This window comes from Achroia grisella, unplaced genomic scaffold, assembly GCF_030625045.1.
Source record: "Achroia grisella isolate CSIRO2021 unplaced genomic scaffold, CSIRO_AGI_Agris_v1 utg1086, whole genome shotgun sequence".
In the NCBI taxonomy this organism is placed as follows: Eukaryota; Metazoa; Arthropoda; class Insecta; order Lepidoptera; family Pyralidae; genus Achroia; species Achroia grisella.
In genome coordinates, this window is record NW_026712572.1 from 2,653,207 (window position 1) to 2,673,726 (window position 20,520).

Consider the following 20,520-nt stretch of genomic DNA (forward strand, 5'->3'; position numbering starts at 1 on the left):
CCGTCGGTCGTAAAGCGGTGTGCTTGACCGCTAGACCATGAAATTTTGTGAGCGTATTGAGTAGATCTGAGAATCGGCCAACACTTATTTTAAGGCAAAACAACGTTTGCCGGTACAGCTAGTATATATATATGTATGTACTAGTTGAACCCGCTATTTCGTAGCCATCTTTTCGGTTTATAAACAGATTAAAATGAAATTAAATTTAAGTAAGGTATACCACAATACAAAACAAAATACACAAACACAAAATACAACACAGTACAAAACCTTACCCAGATCTGTAAAGCGTTCTCTTAGCACTCACAAGCATACAGACATAGAGACTAAAAATTAAATATTATTTTAGGTTTTATTGTGTCGACAAAATGATTCCACGAACAATTGTGTCAGCAATAATAGATCACTGTTAGGTATAGGTAGTAGTAAGTTAGGCTACTTTTATTTTAGAAAAATCTCTAATCATCACTACGACTGTTTAATCTTGTTTTTGCTGGTTGGTAGTTTGTATTCACACGTTTCGACTTGTAAAATGTGAACTTACAAGGATTGTTTAAAAGAGCAACACACGAATTTCTTGCTTATTCTTCTTGTGATGAGGCAGCTTTCCGAATAAGCGGTAGATTAAAAAAAATTGTTGACTATTCAAAAGTGCTTAAATTAAGTTTCTTTGAATAAATGATTTTCTATTCTATTCTAATTAACTTTTTTGTTCTTTATTCCACGCGGATGTAGTCACGAGCACAGCTAGTAAAGGAATAAAGTTTGCAAGTCAGCAACAGGTCAGGGTGACCGATTTCCTACCGGTCCAAAACTTCTAAGGTAGTTGTCAACCTACCCTCGGGACCATAGTCTTTCACACACAAGAATCTTAACCATCTTAGAAGTTTTTCACCGGGTGGAAATATTTGACGAAAAAGCATCTGGCTTGGGACTATTGGGGACTGTAAGTACATTGTGGCTAATTTATCAGGAGTTATTAGGATACCATAATTTAGAGACTGGGTCAAGGGCTCCCCTAAATCCCATTTCTAACACCCCCACAATTTAGAGACTGGGTCAAGGGCTCCCCTAAATCCCATTTCTAACACCCCCACAATTTAGAGACTGGGTCAAGGGCTCCCCTAAATCCCATTTCTAACACCCCCACAATTTAGAGACTGGGTCAAGGGCTCCCCTAAATCCCATTTCTAACACCCCCACAATTTAGAGACTGGGTCAAGGGCTCCCCTAAATCCCATTTCTAACACCCCCACAATTTAGAGACTGGGTCAAGGGCTCCCCTAAATCCCATTTCTAACACCTCCTCACCCCCTTATTACTTAATCTCTCTTACTGCGGGACTAGATGGCGCTTTGTTAATTGTCCAGGTTATTTTTCAAACTAGCTACTCGCCCCGGCTTCGCACGGGTGTACATGTAGAAATAGAAATAGAAATAATCTTTATTCAAATAAACTCATTACAAGCACTTTTGAATAGTCATATTTTGATTCTACCACTCATTCGGAATGCAGATTCATCACAAGAAGAATGAGCAAGAAACTTGTGTGTTGAACTTTTTAATAGATGTTTTTTTTTATATAAATAATTACAGTATAACAAGTAAGAGGCATGCGATAATCAACATAGAAGTCGCTACGTATTATATATATAAATCTTCCTCTACAATCACTCTATCTATTAAAAAAACCGCTTCAAAATCCGTTGCGTAGTTTTAAAGATTTAAGCATATATAGGGACAGACAGCGACAGCTACTTTGTTTTATACTATGTAATCATGAATAAAGGACTATACTAAAACCTTTCAGTCACCGAAGTGTAACTAAACAGAAAGAAAGTTGAAATATCCTTTGACTTTGTACATATACAGCGTGTTCCAGTTCAGCATACATAGGGACAGATAGCGACAGCGACTTTGTTTTATACCATGTAATGATGACCTTTTTACATTTAAGACTCTATGTTATATGCGTTCAATTGATGATGTTTCTTGCCTATTGAGGTACCGGAAGTTGTTATCGCAGTCTCTGTGGTGTTTAATCAAAACGTGCGGTCAGCTGTTTTACTATATCATAGTTATACTATATAGTAATACTACAGATCTGATCAGTCCTCTGTGGTTACTAAGATATTAGTAGATTACATTCATACCAAAACGTGACCAATAAAATCCGCCTTGTACTAGAGCCAGCACACATCTGTACATATAAATAAAATTGGAGTGTTTGTTACCATTTTTTACTACATGCATATGATTATAAATACGGTATATACACCAAAATAACATTTTTTTACAATTTTTGTCCGTCAGTTTGGTCCGGCTAATCTCTGAAATGGCTGGGCCGATTTTGACGGGTTTTTTTTGGCAGGTAGCTGATGCAATAACGAGCAACTTAGACTACTTTAATTTTTAAAAAATCTATTATTAGAAAAATTAATTTAAATTCCACGCGGACGATGTCGCGGGAACAGCTAGTAAGGAAAAGAATAGAATAAATATATTACAGAAGGGGAGGTATGGCAGTTAATTTATAAGGTAACGTATAAGTGCTACGGGAAGGTTGATATTTCTGGCGAAATCCCTTTTTAATCGGATGTACCGTCAACATGTTTATGCAGTTACATAACATAAATTAAAAAAAAAACTCGTTCGATCTATGCAATCGTGTCTATGGCGGTCACATTAAAAACATTAACATTTATTATGTACGGTTATTTACACGTTGTTCTGTTTGTATTATTGCACGGTTCATTTTTAATTTATTTCAATCACGAGATGTTCATGATATTGCAATTTGGACGTTAATGCACTGTGTTAACGTTTACATATCTACATATATTTAGCCGATGGTATAAAGGAGGCGATCTCAGTTCAGTATTTTTTATGGAATAAAATTAGTTATATATACAAATAAATAAAATTGATGTGTCTGTTTCCAATTTCAAATTAATCGTTTAGTTTTTTGCTAAATGCATATGAATGTATAGGAATTTATAATAAAAAAATATAACGTTTGTCTCTCTGTTTGTGGTACGTACATTAAAAAATAAAATTTGTTTGTCTGTTTGTTGTTGCTAAAACGGCTGGACCGATTTTGACGAGACTTTCACTCATGGATAGTTAACATTATAAGGAGTAAGCTTAGCTAACTTACTTTCTTTTACAATTTGTTTTTTTTTTTATAAAAATATAACTTAATTTCTAATCGAATCGTCTTTAATATTATTTATCTCTAGTCATACTTAATGTTAAACATAACCATAATAAATTCACTATATATAGGGAATAATAATTAGGCCGACCGCATACAGTTAGAAATTTTTCTAAAAATATTTTACAACACATGGTTTGTCCATACAGACTAGTGTACTATTTTAATTTGCTATATAGATTTGATATAAATTTATTACCAAGTAAGAGTATATATATGTAGAATGGGAATAATAATTAGGCCGACCACATACAGATAGAAATTTTTCTAAAATTATTGTACAACATACGGTCTGTCAAATTCTGTCAAAACAAAATAGGTAGTGACCTACTTTTTATGTTGCAATTTATATAATTTTATTACCAAGTAAAAGTATATGTAGAGAAAAATTCATTATAATTTGTAGGATGGGAATAATAATTAGGCCGACCACATACTGTTACGTACTAATTGTCCAAATAGAATGGTGTAATATGTTATTTTACAATGTATATTATTTTATTACCAAGTAAAAGTAAAGAAAGAGAAAAATTCATTATAGTCTGTAGGATAGGAATGGTAATTAGGCCGACCACATACAGTTAGAAGTTTTTCGGTGGAATAAAAAAACTTGACTATTCAAAAGTGCTTATATTAAGTTTATTTGAATAAAGAGTATTTCGATTTTCTATTTTTAAAATTATTTTATAACGTACGAACTGTGCAAATGGAATGGGGTAATATTTTATTTTGTAATTTATATTATTTGGTTACCAAGTAAAACATATACATGTAGAGAAAAATTCATTATAATTTATAGGATGTGAATAACAATTAGGCCGATCATATACAGTTAGAAAATTTTCTAAAATTATTTTATAACGTATGGTCTGTCAATACAAAATAGATAGTGACCTACGTTTATGCTGCAATTTATATAATTTTATTAACAAGTATGTATGTAGAGAAAAATTCATTTTACTCTGTAGGATGGGAACTAAAACTTGCTCGGCCACTTTCACAAAAGACACTTATAACCTTGTATTGACAGGCCTGTTCTTGTAGAAGTGTCAAAAATGTTTAGTGAATATTAAAATGTGTAGTAGAAAGCGATTTTTATAAACTAGTTTGTATACAAGTGTATTTGGTAACGTAGTAATCGTGGCCCAGTGGTTTTTTTTTTGTGAATGATAGTGGAATGGTGGACCCTCCTGCGCTAACGGTTTACGCTGGCGGGGCACCATTGGGGTCATGAGTCCACATTACTAACAATCCCCTCCCCCCGGCCCAGTGGTTTACTACCCTATATCTCAGAGGACGTGAGTTCAAAACTGCCGACCAAAAAGCCTATGTAAATTAATTTTAAACGACGGTAAGGAAATAAAAATCTTATGTAAAAACTTGACGTTCATAAGCGGCTAAAATGTCCTACATGAATAAATGTTTTTGAATTTCTGACTTTCTTTCGAACTCCTCTATTGTAGCTACATTAGAGAAGTTTGAAAAGACCTTTATAACTTCACCGGGCGATAGGGGACGAGTGCAGATGGCTCTCCAAACATGGAAATGTTTATGGAGCATCTGAAAGCCAACTCCCAAAGTCAGAGGGCACCGCTAGGGGTTCGAACCTTGGCTCATGTCGTCGTAATTTCGATCCTCGTTTGAAATGAAACGGGGGGTTGATAAGAGGGGATATTTCTGACTGACTCTCTGATGAAGGAAACATCTATATAAAAAAGTCCGAGTAAATATTCGTATTCATGAATATGAGTTACTTACTCCTTATTACATCAGCTACCTGCCAATAAAAGTCCCGTCAAAATAGTTCTAGTCTTTTCAGAGATTAGCCAAAACAAACAGACAGACAGATAAAAATTGTAAAAAGTGTTATTTTTATGTATGTACCGCATTTATATTCACATGCAAGTAGTAAAAAGCAGTTATTTCAATATTACAAACAGACACTCCAATTTTATTTATATGTATAGATTAAAAAGATAAATCTATTAATAATTATCCTGATACATGTTCTTGCGTACAGATAACTATGGAAATAATTTTCACTATAGCGATTTATTTCAAGTTCATTGACTTCATGTTAATTAATGTGGTTTGGGTGACTATTAGCATATTGCTCAGTAAATAATGAACTGTATTAACACAAAGAAATTTAAGATATCGACTTTAAACCCGTAACGTTTAAAGTCGAAATCCCAAAAAAATAATGCACTTAATACTTTATTAACTCAAAATTGTAATTTTAGGAAATTGACTTTAATGTAAAACAATTAAGGGCGATTTTCAAACAAATTTTTTTTAATGCTAAATGGAAGTATGAATCTTTATAAACTATATGAACATAAAAATATAATATTGAAAAGTGGACTTTAAAGTAAAGCATTTAAAGTCGTTTCCTAAAAAAAAATGTAGTTCAATATTAAATGAGCGTATGAATCTTTATAAACTGTATTAACTGAAGAATATAATTTTAGAAAGTGGACTTTATTTTAAACGTATTAAAGTCGATTTCCTAAAAAATTTGTAGTTTAATATTACACTTGCTTATGTATCTATATATAAACTGTACTCAAAAATATAATTTTTGAAAGTGGACTTCAATGTAAAACAATTAAAGTCGATTATAAATATAATTCAAATAGTGATGTACTATGTACTGTCACCTAATACTAACATTAAGATGTTAGTATTAAGTGATACATCACGATTTATTACGAGCATGACTAGTGATGACACTATGACGTCCCTCTTCCGTTGATACCGTACTAAGTATAATTTATAAAGTCATTCATATCGCCTAATATTTTTTTTTTATATTATATGGTTTAGTAAACTAAACTAGATTATCATTTAATAGAGAAGAGCCAAACTTCCTAAATAACAATTAGTTATACATATAAATATCTATAAACAGTATTAACTCAAAAAATATGGTTTTGGAAAGTAGATTCTAATGTATAACTTTTAAAGTCGATTTCCCAAAGTAGAGTAAATTACGTAAGATGTTTAAGGGGAGAAGGGATCGAGTCAAATCTCATCTAATCTTACGTTGGAGAGGTCTCGACAAATATCACGGAATTTTTTTTCTGATTGAAACAAAAAAAAATACTATTTTGGTCCATTTAATCCAGATTGTATATGCTTAAGATTTAATCTTAAGCGGACTCGTAATACAATAGATAAATAAAGGCAGGAAGCAAATTCTTTTTAATTTTTACAATAACAATTAAATGCGTTTACGTAAGAAACCCACATTTTGAAAAATCTCACGTCAGATTGGGGTATGGGGGAGGGGTTTAAATAAAATCTCATGACATCTCACCAGTGCAGAAAATTAAAAAAAAAACAACGCGCGTAATTTATGAACGCCTTCTGAGCATGCGTGTGTATATCTAGATTATGATATATAGATATTATATGTATATATATCACGTATTTATCTTAGATTAGCAATTAATTTATCAGATAATATTTCTCGTTGTATTTTTGCTCACTAATATTATGATTACGTTATGATCTACCAACTGCTAATTCTTCATTATTTTACTACCTGTACCCGCCACTTCGTTCGCGTGGAATTCAACAAAAAAGTTAATTAGAGAATTTTTCTAAGAAAAATAGCCTAAGTTACTGCTTATTACATCAGCTACCTGCCAATAAAAATCCCGTCAAAATCGGTCCAGTCATTTCAGAGATTTGCCGGAACAAACAGACAGACAGACAAAAATTGTAAAAAAAAATATTTTGGTGTATGTACCGTATTTATGTTCATATGCATGCAGTAAAAACGGTTATTTCAATATTACAAACAGACACTTCAATTTTATTTATATGTATAGACTACCTATACTCGCGACTTTGTCCGCGTAGAATTTACCTATTTTTCTAAAATAATAGTAGCCTAAGTTAGTCCTTATTACATCACCTACCTGCTAAAAAAAAGGTCCCGTGAAAATCGGTCCAGCGATTTCAGAGATTTACCGGAACAAACAGACAGACAAAAATTGTACAAAAAAATATTTTAATGTATGTACCGTATTTATATTCATATGCATGCAGTAAATAACGATTATTTAAATATTACAAACTAGATTATTTATATTTTAATTAACAGCGGCAACAGAGAAACCGGCACCAGCGCCGCGGTCGGGGCACCATGGCGTCCAGGTGGTCAACACGGGGCCCGACCACACGTTCATACTGGATGAGGAGGCGCTGGGCGAGCTGCTGCTGCGCGAGGACATCCGGGACCGCGCCGTGGTCGTGCTGTCGGTGGCCGGCGCCTTCCGCAAGGGCAAGTCCTTCCTGCTGGACTTCTTCCTCAGATATATGCACCACAAGGTTTGTCAATCCACATTAATACTGCTAAACTGATTAATTTTAATGGCCTCACTGGTTTAACGGTTAACACCGCTTTACTTCCGATGGTAGCGGGTTCAATTCCTCGCACGGTGCAGATTTGTATTCATGAGTATGATTGTTTGTATCGCTCTGAGTATTTTCTATGTATATATTTTTTGTGTATGATATTGGAATGGTGCACCCACCTGCGCTAACGGTTTACGCTGGCGGGGCACCAGTGGAGGATGATAAGATGAGCATGAGTTCAGGTTAGTTAGCCCATCATGACACCAAGAATTCATCACGATGGTTTCCAGGGAGAACCGCGTGGAGGTTGACCTAACATGGTACATTGCTAGCAATAGGAGTTACTAGTTCCCATTGCTAACAATCCCCTCCCCCTCTTTCTATGTATATTATGTATGTATTACCAAAAAAAGTCTTATGTATTTATATCAGTTGTCTAATAGCTATAACACTAGCCCTGCTTACTGTGGGACTAGATGGCGCTGTCTGAGACGGGCCATTGGGCTCTCTAAATTAATTATGGTCCGATACTCTAGGGCAACTCTGTAGATATTGAGAAAGTTTTTACAGTTCAAAAGAAGTCCATTCGATCGATATGCAAAGCGTGGTGCGATGATAGTTGCAGGCCTCTGTTTCGACAATTAAATATTTTACCACTTCCATGCATGTATATTAGAGACGTGTGTTTTTGTAAATTCTCATCCACAATTCTGGAAGAAATGTGGTGAATTGAATCAGAGACAAACCAGACCAAGGATCATGAGTGAAATATATCAACCTCAATACCATAAAGATATTTACAGGAGAAATATATTAAACATGTACGCCTCTCTTTACAGTCATTTGCCTGACAATATAAAATTGTTGAACGAGCGAGCTTTCAAATTAAATTTAACCAAATTGCTATTGGCACATTGTTTTTATAGTGTCAAAGAATTTATGGAATTTAGTCATTTAACGTATAATCTATAGTAATTATATATGCCAATAAATCCAATGACATGTTTATTTTAAATTTAATTATGGACTAATCAGAAAGACATAAATATATTAATATATAAAAAAATATAAAAATTTGCACGCCTGTATGCAGGCTGAATACACTGAACATTATATTTAATATTGTATACACCTATAAGTACTGTATTCTGCGAATAAATGATTTGATTTGATTTAAAATATGGTTGAGCGTTGAGGGCCACCCGTTATACTCGTGAACCGGAACTGCTTGTAAGGACTGGTCTGCTCTGATAACTATCACTGATTTTTTTTATTACTAAAATAACTATTATATTAATCTTACACAAAATCTTAAATATGTAACGCTGAATCACATTTATTTAAAAGAGCAACACGCAAATTTCTGGTTTCCAATGAGCGGTAGAATAATAAAATATTATATGACAATTCGAAAGTGCTTATATTAAGTATATTTTAATAAAAAAAGCAGACCAGTCCCTACAAGCAGCACTACTATTGAAACCCCTATGCAAATATAAAGAAATACAGTACACAAATATTTTTATTATATCGAACTTGCCACCATAGGAACATGAAACCAACGTTACCAACCAAACCGCTACGCTACCAAGGTCGTTAAATCATAATCATAACCACATATTAAATTTGATACATCCGCTTTATGAGCGATATAGTATAGTGAAAGTAAGTGTTTAAAGAATGACGCTCACTATCTGTGGACACACTTAACTGAATATATATTATACTAGCTGTTCCCGTGACTACGTTCGCGTGGAAATTAACATTATTTTTCAAAAATAAAAATATCCTAAAGAAATAAAAATTATTTTGTTCGTCTTAATTTATTCATTCCATTAGGTACTGATAGGTTCAAACTAATATATTTACATCCCGCATCATCCCTTATTTTATCCCCATGGGGGTTGAATATATCAAAATCCTATTTAAGCGAACGTCTTCGTCATAGTAGCTCCAATGTTAATTTCAATTCAATCAGTCGAAAATCTAAGAAGATTTATACAAACTTTCATCCCCTATTTTATCCCCTTAGGGGTAGAATTTATCAAAATCCTGTCTTCGCGGATGCCTACGTCATAACATCTACCTGCATGCCAAATTTCAGCCCGATCCGTCCAGTGGTTTGGGCTGTGCGTTGATAGATCACTATGTCAGTCAGTCACCTTTGAGTTATTTATATTTAGAAATGAAATTATAATTATATTCAAATACATGTAGTAAAAAACGGTTATTTCAATATTACAAACAAACATTCCAATTTTATTTATATGTATACATGACGAACTCGGTTGTATAGTGGTTTAACACACCACCTTCCTCCGATGGTCGCGGGTTCTATTCCTCGCACGGTCCTGACATTTCATGAGTATGATTGTTTGACTGTAATACACGTAATATATGTAATACACACACACATATATCTGTATGTGTATGTATTTAATTATAGGAGCCAAAAGTATATCAGCGCTGCAGACTTATCTGGAGATTCATGCTGAGTTGGTTGCCTCTTCATCATTGCGTCACGTAAAGCCACCTCCATTTCTAAATTTGTAAAATTTATCTTTGTGTATCTTATGTATGTTATGTGTTTATAGATTACTAGCTGTCCCGGCAAACGTTGTTTTGCCTTAAAATAAAAAAAAAATTAGGGGTGGACTGCCCCTAACATTTAGGGATGAAAAATAGATGTTGGCCGATTTTCAGACCTAATCAATACGCTAACAAAATTTCATGAGAATCGGTCAAGCCGTTTCGGAGGAGTATGGGAACGAAAACTGTGACACGAGAATTTTATATATAAGATGAATAAAGCATTTATCTATGCATACATAATATACATAGAAAACACACAGACCGATACAAACAATCATACTCATGAATACAAATGTTTGCACCGTGCGAGGAATTCAACCGGCGACCATCAGACATAAAGCGGCGTGATAAACCGCTGCACCACCGAAGCTGTTAACATAATACAACTTAACATGCCGTTTTTTCAGTATGGAGCGGGCGGCGGTGGTGGAGACTGGTTGGGTGGTGATGAAGAACCACTCCAGGGGTTCAGCTGGCGAGGTGGCTCCGAGCGAGACACCACCGGCATACTCATGTGGTCGGAGATATTCCAGGCCACCCTCGACAATGGCGAGAAGGTGAGGAACTATTAAGCAAAGTCTATTACTCATAGTTATAAAGGGGCTGTTCAAGTATTACGTAAGCAGATTTATCACAATTATTTACCCCCCATCCCCCGTTGTCAGCAAAAGTAAGCAAAGCTCTTACCCCCTCCACCCATGCTTACGTAAACATCTCTCAATTAATGTATTGTTTTTTTTTAGCAAAGACAATGTGAGGGTTGCCATTCGTGTAAAAAAGTAAATTACGACCGATGACGTAATCATCATACAGACTCCCCCACCCCCATGTCATCCAAAATAAGCAAAGAAAAGACCCCCCCGCCCCCCTATAGTGCTTACGTAATACTTGAACGGCCCCAAAGTTGCTACTATTAAAAAATAATTAACCCTGGACAGCTCACACAGTGTGCTATAGTCTGAAATTAAGTATTGTGTAAATATATATACTTACGGTTAGTTATAAAGTGCAAGCATATGAACTGAATAAAATAGTCATAAAACTAAACCATTTTCACCACTTTAATGTGGAGATAATAAAAAGCGTTGCCAGAGGTCCCGTAATTCCTGGGACGTCCCGTATTGTAGGGTTAATTTTAAATGTCCCGGCGGGACTGACTCTGTCCCGTATTCGAATTGTGCTCCGTTATTTATTATTAAATCGATCGATCTATGCTAGACAAAAATAGTCAATTCAATAAAAAGCGAGTTGATGACTGTACCTAATTATGTTTAAATTGTATTGATTTTTTAAAATAAGTTAAAACCAATAATAATATGTTAAAGCTGACTTGCTCCTCAGAAAAATATATAAAAAAATAAAAAAAAAAGAAATTAAACAATAAAAAACTAAATAAAAAACTAAACTCCCGAATTTCTTGCCTATAAGCATATGCCGTAAGCATTTGCATTTGAAATCTAGCTCGGGTAAAACCGTGGGCATTTCTAGTATATAATATAGATTTCATCATATTCTGCTGTTTGAAAAATAAGAAATACATTATAAATTGTAAACATTAATACTTCATCATAACTTCTTACCTGTTGTTCTGTACCCACACAAATAGAAATAATCTTTATTCAAATAAACTTAATGTTAGCACTTTTTAATAGTCAAGTTTTTTGATTCTATCCATGTTTTGCAAATAAAGTATTAAATGAATATGTTGTTGTAGCCCACTCATGCATAAACGAAATATCTCCTTTGGAAAGTTTACACTCTTTCCCGAGGAGATAAAAACCATCGCTCCTAAGAATATCCTTCAATTCTTGTCCCTGACGGGTCTAGGTAGTGAACTTTGAAAAAGGGCGAGCACAATAGATCTACTTAGGTCGCAGTGCTACAGGTGCTACAAACATCTGAAATACCTCAAACAAACCAATAAACAAAAAAAAACACTATGTTGTTTTACATTTGACATAAGTCGATATAATATTCTGGTACGATACTGGTGCCGTCTTATCTTAATGTCCTTCCATTAGGGGTCTAGGTGAACTTTGAAAAAGGGCGAGCACAATAGATCTATGTAGGTCGCAGTGCTACAGGTGCTACAAACATCTGAAATACCCCAAACAACCCAATAAACAAAAAAAAAACACTATGTTGTTTTACATTTGACATAAGTCGATATAATATTCTGGTACGATACTGGTGCCGTCTTATCTTAATGTCCTTCCTTTAGGGGTCTAATGTAGTGAACTTTGAAAAAGGGCGAGCACAATAGGTCTACGTAGGTCGCAGTGCTACATGTGCTACAAACATCTGAAATACCCCAAACATCCCAATAAACAAAAACAAAAACACTATGTTGTTTTACATTTGACATAAGTCGATATAATATTCTGGTACGATACTGGTGCCGTCTTATCTTAATGTCCTTCCTTTAGGGGTCTAGGTAGATAACTTTGAAAAAGGGCGAGCACAATAGATCTATGTAGGTCGCAGTGCTACAGGTGCTACAACATCTGACATTAGCTCAAACAACTCAATAAAAAAAAACAATCTTTCCAGGTAGCAATAATACTGCTGGACACCCAGGGCGCATTCGACAGCGAGTCGACGGTGCGCGACTGCGCGACCGTGTTTGCCCTCTCCACCATGCTCTCCTCAGTGCAGATATACAACCTCTCGCAGAACATACAGGAGGACGACCTGCAACATCTGCAGGTGATATATCATGTTACATCTGTATTTTGTTGTTTAATGTTGATTTGTATCCCGTAAAATTAAGTTTTATATATTTTTTCTCATTAAGAATTACTTATTCACTTAACTTGAGAACTAAAAATATTAGCTTATAGAAAATTAAACAAAGTGAAAACATAAGAGAAAAGCAAAGTAATAGCAAAATAATAGAAAATGTGTGTAAATAAATAATAAGTAGCAAGCCTGGAAATTAATATCCGGGGCTTGATCAGATCATCATCTGCTTCTTCCTTATCCCATTTATTTGGGGTCGGCGTAATATGTTTTTCGCTTCCATTCATCCCTGTTCGCAGTCATCGCGTTATTTACTTCCTGTGTTACATACAATTGAATATTAAGGTATTAAGTTTAAGGGTCGGCAACGCGCACGTGACACCCCTGGTGTTTCAGGCGTCCATAGGCTACGGTAACTATTTACCATCATATGGGCCGTATGCTTGTTTATCACCATAGTAGTATATAAGAAAACCTCCACGCGGTTTCCCCTGGAAACCATCTCGATAAATTCTTGGTGAATTGATCACGATGAGCTAACTGACCTAACCTCATGCTCATCTTATCATCCTCCACAGGTCCATCCTCCATACCTTTCTCAAAAAAAACCCCATGCTGTAGTCTCGTGAGAAAACCTCGGCAGGTAGTTCATTCCACAATGTAAGTGTACGCGGGAGGAAGCTCCACTTTCCAGGTCAACCTGACGTGGTACATTGCAATAAGATCATCAGTCCATATTACTAATGATTCCCTTTCCCCCCAAAATTGTTAAGTTTGTTATTTCGGTTTAGTATAAAGCGTAAGTTGTCGGCAGTTGTTCACGGAGTACGGTCGGCTGGCGCTGGAGGACAGCGGCCGCACGCCGTTCCAGCGTCTGCAGTTCCTGGTGCGCGACTGGAGCTTCCCGTACGAGGCGCCCTACGGCGCCGCCGGCGGACACACCATCCTGCAGCGAAGACTCAAGGTACTTACTGTTTTTTTTTTATTATTAAAACGAAAAATAGAGAAACATATTGAGTAAGTCAAAAACTTGTCAGTCAACCAATCTGTCAAAAATGAGATTGATTGACTGATTGACTGACAATATTTTGACACTATAATGTAGATACTTACACCAAATATTTCTATATTCTGTTTTAACAAAAAAAAAACATAAAATACCTTGAGTCGTCGATGACAATTTATTCGTATAGGACTATTATTCGCTTATGAACAACATCAAAATAAAATAGATGGAAAGGGGCCTTTTTGAACGTTGGGACCTTTTTGAGGAACTTTTATTGGCAGGTAGCTGATGTAATAAGGAGTAACTTAGGCTACTTTAGTTTAAAAAAGTAAAATAAAATACCACGCGGACGAAGTCGCGTGTACAGTTAATTGATAAATAAAGCATTTATCTAGCTATCTATTGTTTGTTATTACACTTAAATACAAATATATACGCACAGAATTCAAATTTGTATGTTTCTAATGATTTGTGTTGGCAGCTGTCGGACAAGCAGCACCCGGAGCTGCAGTCGCTGCGGAAGCACATCACGTCGTGCTTCTCTGAGATCGCGTGCTTCCTGATGCCGCACCCGGGGCTCAGGGTCGCCACCAACCCGCAGTTCGACGGCAGGCTCGCCGGTAACCTTCACCAACTAATTGATTTTATATACTTGATTAGATTCTGCCTAGACTTGTAATATTTCTGTATGAGCTGATGTAATAAGGAGTAACTTAAGCTACTTTTATTTTAGACAAATAAAGAAATAGAAATAATCTTTATTCAAATAAACTCATTACAAGCACTTTTGAATAGTCATATTTTGATTCTACCACTCATTCGGAATGCAGATTCATCACAAGAAGAATAAGCAAGAAACTTGTGTGTTGCTCTTTTTAATAGATGTTTTGAAAGTTAAATTCCACGCGGACAAAGTCGCGGTAACAGCTACTGTACAATAAATAGTACAATTATTACACCTGTATACTAGTGGGTATATATTGTTTATTGTAGTATGTAGGCCACTACCTACATATTACAATATCTGCTTATGTTACGCTTATCAGACTAACAATAACAGGTTAGTACAAAACTTACACAAAACATATTTTTTTCTCATTCACACCTGCATAAATCGTAAGGTGTCTCGCGAAATATCTCCTTTGGAAAGTTTACACTCTTTCCCGAGGAGATAAAATCATCGCTCCTAAGAATATCCTTCAATTTTTGTTTGTTAACTCTGAAAAAGGGCGAGCATAATAGATCTATGTAGGTCGCAGTGCTACAAGTGCTACAAATATCAGAAATAGCCCAAACAACACAATAAAAAAAAAACAGGTGTCTCTCTCGGACGCATTACATTGACCCTAAAGAACAATTGGCGTGGGATTTTTTAATTTAAAACCTGGCGACTAGCAACTAAGTTTCTTGTACAAATTTTTGATAAAAAGTTGCTAATGATGGCGAGATCCACTCAGTATTAAGTGAATTTGCAATTTTGCGCAGACATCGAAGTTGAGTTCAAGCGGCTGCTACAACAGTTGGTGCCGATGCTGCTGGCGCCACAGAACTTAGTGCCGAAGCTCATCAACGGGCAGAAGGTGAAAGCCAAGGACCTGTTGCAGTACTTCAAGTCCTACATGAACATATATAAGGGCAACGAGCTACCAGAGCCCAAGAGTATGCTGGTGGTCAGTATTCTTTTAATATTCTAGCTGTATTTGTTTAAAAAATGACTCTCTAAAAGCTGTCTTTACGTTTACGTTCTTTCACGTGCGCTGTTTAGCGCGGGAAACCAGCGCGCGCAATCGTGATTTATCTTTCACGTGCGCTGTTTAGCGCGGGAAACCAGCGCGCGCAATCGTGATTTATTTTTTTTATGTTTTTTGTGTCACTATTTCGCGCGTATGTTTTAATCATTACACATTCATTTACAAGTTTGTTCTTATTCTACATACTTTATTATCCTAAGACACATTAATGTCTGCTCCATACTCTATTTTGCAATGATAATTATTACAAAACGGCGTAAAAAACGTTTCATTCAGTCTATTTATTTCTTTTTCGATCTTGCTTCTTTCTTCGCCTTCGCTTTTCTGTTTATATATATACTAGGAGTGCCCGCGATTTTAACGTCATTAAATTTCAATAAAAAATATAACCTATGTGTTATTCTGATGCATAAACTATATTGCTGTAAAGTTTCATCAAAATTCGTTCCGTAGTTTTTGCGTGAAAGAGTAACAATCATCCGTACTTACAAACTTATATAATTTATACTATTATTAAGATTAAGATACTATAATGACAAACATGCTTATTATCAACCTGATAGCAGTAATTGCTGACCATAGCCATAGTTCATGGTGCTATTCATGTTATATACAGTGGCGTAGCTACCTAGGAGCTAGGCGGGGTAGTGTTTAGGGGCCCTCGAACCCTTACCAGAAAATCTCGAACGAACTGAACTTTTGAAAATTTCCCCCATTTTCAAAATAAATATGACAGGCTGCAACCGTACTTTAATCATGGCAATTCAGTTGAGAGAAATTCGAAAGTTATACCTTCGGAATTCCCTTAAATTCTTTCTGTGGGTTGGCAGTCAATTTGACGGATAGCGATATGTGCGTTTTAGTAAAACTGTACCTAAAGTAGGGCCCCACTGCTGAGCGGTCGTGCCTCATTTTTGGATTTGCCCCAGAGCCTTTGGTTACCTAACTACGCCACTTGTTATTTGCATATTATGTCCTTTAGTTTTCTGTCTTGTTTGTCCTTAGACTTGATTTTACACTATTCCTCCTCCGTATTACCTAAATACAATAACTAAGACTCGCTCTTTAGTCCACCACCTGTATTATCTCACATGATTATTGACCATCAGGCTACAGCGGAAGCCAACAATCTAACAGCAGTGGCGGAAGCGAAGGAAGTGTACATGACCCTGATGGACGAGGTGTGCGGCGGAGCGAAGCCCTACCTGCAGGGGCAGCTGCTGGAGGCCGAGCACACGCGCGTCCGCGACAAGGCGCTTCATGCCTTCCACGCCAAGCGGAAGATGGGCGGCGACGAGTTCAGCCAGGCCTACTGCGATCAGCTAAAACAGGTCACAACTTGATTTTTTATTAAGATTTTTAATATGTTTTATTTTATTATTTTCTATCTACAATCAGGCCCCTCTTCCCCACTGGGCACACTGGACATGTGACCAGGGCCCTGCGATGGATTGGGCCCCACTAGTCTAATCTAGTCCCTATCCCTATATCTTCCATTACCAAACGATAATCGATAGCTACTCAACTTTCGCCTGAAAATCAGTCTTAACAAATGCTTACCGACTATGGTCAATTTGTTCGTTCGTTTTTGTTAATTTTTATATAAATGTCTCGCAAGAACATCTACCCCTCATCGCAGAACGATTTTTAAAATTATTTTTGCCTGGTTTGTTTTGAATGGCAACCCCACATACATCTCTAAAGAGTCATGTTCAAAATCACTGTCTATTCTAACAAGATACTGCTTTATTACTATGGTCATAGGGGCCCTATTATCCTAGTATCCAGGACCTCTAATAGGTGAAAGACGGTTTACTCGAGAGACTAGTCATAGGGGCCCCATTATCCTAGTATCCAGGACCTCTAATAGGTGAAAGACGGTTTACTCGAGAGACTAGTCATAGGGGCCCTATTATCCTAGTATCCAGGACCTTTAATAGGTGAAAGACGGTTTACTCGAGAGACTAGTCATAGGGGCCCCATTATCCTAGTATCCAGGACCTCTAATAGGTGAAAGACGGTTTACTCGAGAGACTAGTCATAGGGACCCCATTATCCTAGTATCCAGGTGAAAGACGGTTTACTCTAGAGACTACAGCGTGGGTTTTTTCCAGAAGGGTATATTAAGGTTTCTTAAGGGTCGGCAACGCGGACGTGACACCCCTGGTGTTTCAGACGTTCATAGGTTACGGTAACCATTTACCATCAGATGGGCCGTGTGCTTGTTTGCCACCAGTAGTATAAAAAAAAAACATCCCTACACGCTACAACGTAAGTGGTTTCGGATAGTGCGATTTCAGAGGAGCTTCCTCCCGTGTACACTTACATTGTGGAATTAACTACCTACCTGAACTACAAGGTTTTCTCGAGAAACTACAGCATGGGGTTTTTCAAGAAGGGGTATATTAAGGTTTTTTAAGGCGATGCGCACGCGACTACTCTGATTTTTCAGGGGTTCATAGGTTACGGTAACCATTTACCAGCTTTTTGGCACCATCGTAGCATAAAAAAGTATTTAAATCGGATGCTGCTTGTGTGGACTGATCTGCTCTAATCACTATGACTTATTTTCTCTTATTAATTGTTGAACCAGTTGTGTATTGAATGTTTTCTATTTTATTATTTCATTGAATTAGTGCTAATCGGTAGTTTGTATTCACACACTTAAACTTAAATTGTAAGTAAGAATAAATTATTTAAAAGAGCAACACACAAGTTTCTTGCTTGTTCTTCTTGTGATGAGACAGCATTCCGAATGAGCGGTAGATTAAAAAAAATGTTATAACTATTCAAAAGGGCTTCAATGTAAGTTTATTTGAATCAATGATTTTCTATTCTATTCTATTCTATCGTTTGCAGGACCTGGAAGACACGTTCCAGCAGTTCCGCGCCCACAACGAGAGCAAGAACATCTTCAAGGCGGCGCGCACTCCGTCGGTGTTCTTCGCGATCGCGTTGTTCTTCTACGTGTGCAGCGGCGTGTTCGGCCTGGTGGGGCTCTACCCCATCGCCAACCTCTGCAACCTGGTGATGGGGCTAGCCCTACTCACGCTCGTGCTCTGGGCGTACATCAGGTATGAAGAAACACTTTCGCACCTCACTATCTTACTCCTTACTAATGTTATAGATGTGAATGTAACTCTTTCTGTCTGTTTCGCTGTCACGCCAAAAGTACTGATTTATACTTGGTACACAACAAATATATATATAATATTTTTTGATGTGTGTATATATTTCAATTTATGAATTTTATTATAATTGTACCTAGTTCCTTTTATTATTTACTAGCTACCCACCCGGCTTTGCACGGATGTATATGTATTGTACATATAAACCTTCCTCTTGAATCACTCAATCTATTAAAAAAACCAATATAGGGATAGGGACATAGGGACGGACAGACAGCGACAGTGACTTTGTTTTATACTATGTAATGATAATGATTTCATGTTATTATTCACTTAAATGCACCGCCATTTAATCTCTGTTTGCCTATGATCGACTGGGAGAAAATGCCTTATGGTTTTAAGTCCGCCATATGCAAATACAAAGAAATAAAGTTTTTTGTATTTGTGCATTAAGTAAATAAATAAATATAAAATTTCATCAAAACCGATCAAGCCGTTTGGGAGGAATATAAACACGAAAATTTTGTAAAGTTAATTTAGGATTCAGACTATGATTTGGGGTCCATTAATGTATTTTTTTTTACGTTACAGATACAGCGGCGAAATGCGAGAAGTAGGCGTTACTATAGACGACACTGCAAACATGTTATGGGATAATGTAAGTGTATCTATATTATATAAACATATAATTTTTTTTTTTATATAACACTTTGTACAAACGAGCATGCGGCTCATCTGATGGTAAGTGATTACCGCCGCCGCCTAGATGGCGTTGTGTGAGTTGTCCGAAGATTATTATTATTAATCGATATACATGTACAGGTAATGAAGCCGATGTACCAAGCGTGTCTGGAGAAGGGAATGGAGCGGGCTGCGGCGGCGGCCGCCGAGAGAGCCCTAGGGCCTCCCACGCCGACCACGCCCACCATCAACGGCAAGCACAAGCAGTTGTGATGCCGCCCCCGGCCCGGACCGGCGGCATCCGGCCCGGCGGAAGCCAACAAAACAGTACACCGACCGGCGCTCGGTCACCCGGTAGGTTGTGGCCGATATTGTGGGTAGTAGCAGTGAGTTCAAATTTTATGACAATGTGTGACGTGACTTTCGTGGTGTTATAGTTTTGTACGTGTGACAGACGAGTTCGAAGGGATCGAGGTTTGTTTCAATCGTGGTTGTTTGTACAGTTCGTAGTAAATTTTTAACGTAGCCGTAGTTAGTGGTAATTAATTTAATGTTGTTAATGTTGTGTTAATTTGTTAACGAATTAGGAGTGGATTTGTGTTCAAATTATTTGTCGGTGTCAGGTTTTACACATAGACTAGATGATCTTTTTTTTTGGGTTGTTTTGGCTATTGTCAGATGTTTGTAGCATCTGTAGCAATGCGACAGCCCTATTGTGCTCGCCCTTTTTCAAAATTCGCCAACTAAACCCATCAGGGACAAGAATTGAAGTATATTCTTAAGAGCGATGGTTTTTATCTAGTAGGTTTGTATATAGCAGATCTCAGTACGTAAGATCTAGTGGACCGGACCCGCGGGTGTAAATGAACTCTTATTTCCAGGCAGTTTACGTCTTAAACTGAACTGCCTGACGATTTCGTCTTACGAACACTATTAGCCAGCCAGACAGCGGTCACGTGACAGGTAACACGTGTCACAGGCTCTTCGGATACCTAGTACGGGCATTAATTCCCCAAGTTTTACATTTGAATATCGAATTTTACAT

At 36.6% G+C, this 20,520-nt stretch overlaps 1 protein-coding gene across 2 annotated transcripts in view; it reads left to right on the plus strand.

Annotated features, from left to right (window-relative positions):
• LOC131843755 (atlastin) overlaps positions 1-20,110 on the plus strand; it is a 38,436-nt gene extending 18,326 nt beyond the window's left edge. For both annotated transcript variants that reach the window (XM_059192488.1, XM_059192498.1), the window contains 10 exons: positions 7,325-7,551; positions 10,578-10,727; positions 12,721-12,876; positions 13,724-13,873; positions 14,397-14,535; positions 15,401-15,585; positions 16,776-16,997; positions 18,526-18,740; positions 19,386-19,452; positions 19,617-20,110. In XM_059192488.1, coding sequence (XP_059048471.1) covers positions 7,325-7,551; positions 10,578-10,727; positions 12,721-12,876; positions 13,724-13,873; positions 14,397-14,535; positions 15,401-15,585; positions 16,776-16,997; positions 18,526-18,740; positions 19,386-19,452; positions 19,617-19,748 — 1,643 coding nt within the window. In that variant the 3' untranslated portion in view covers positions 19,749-20,110. The remainder of the gene's footprint in view (positions 1-7,324; positions 7,552-10,577; positions 10,728-12,720; positions 12,877-13,723; positions 13,874-14,396; positions 14,536-15,400; positions 15,586-16,775; positions 16,998-18,525; positions 18,741-19,385; positions 19,453-19,616) is intronic.
• Positions 20,111-20,520: the final 410 nt, after the last annotated feature.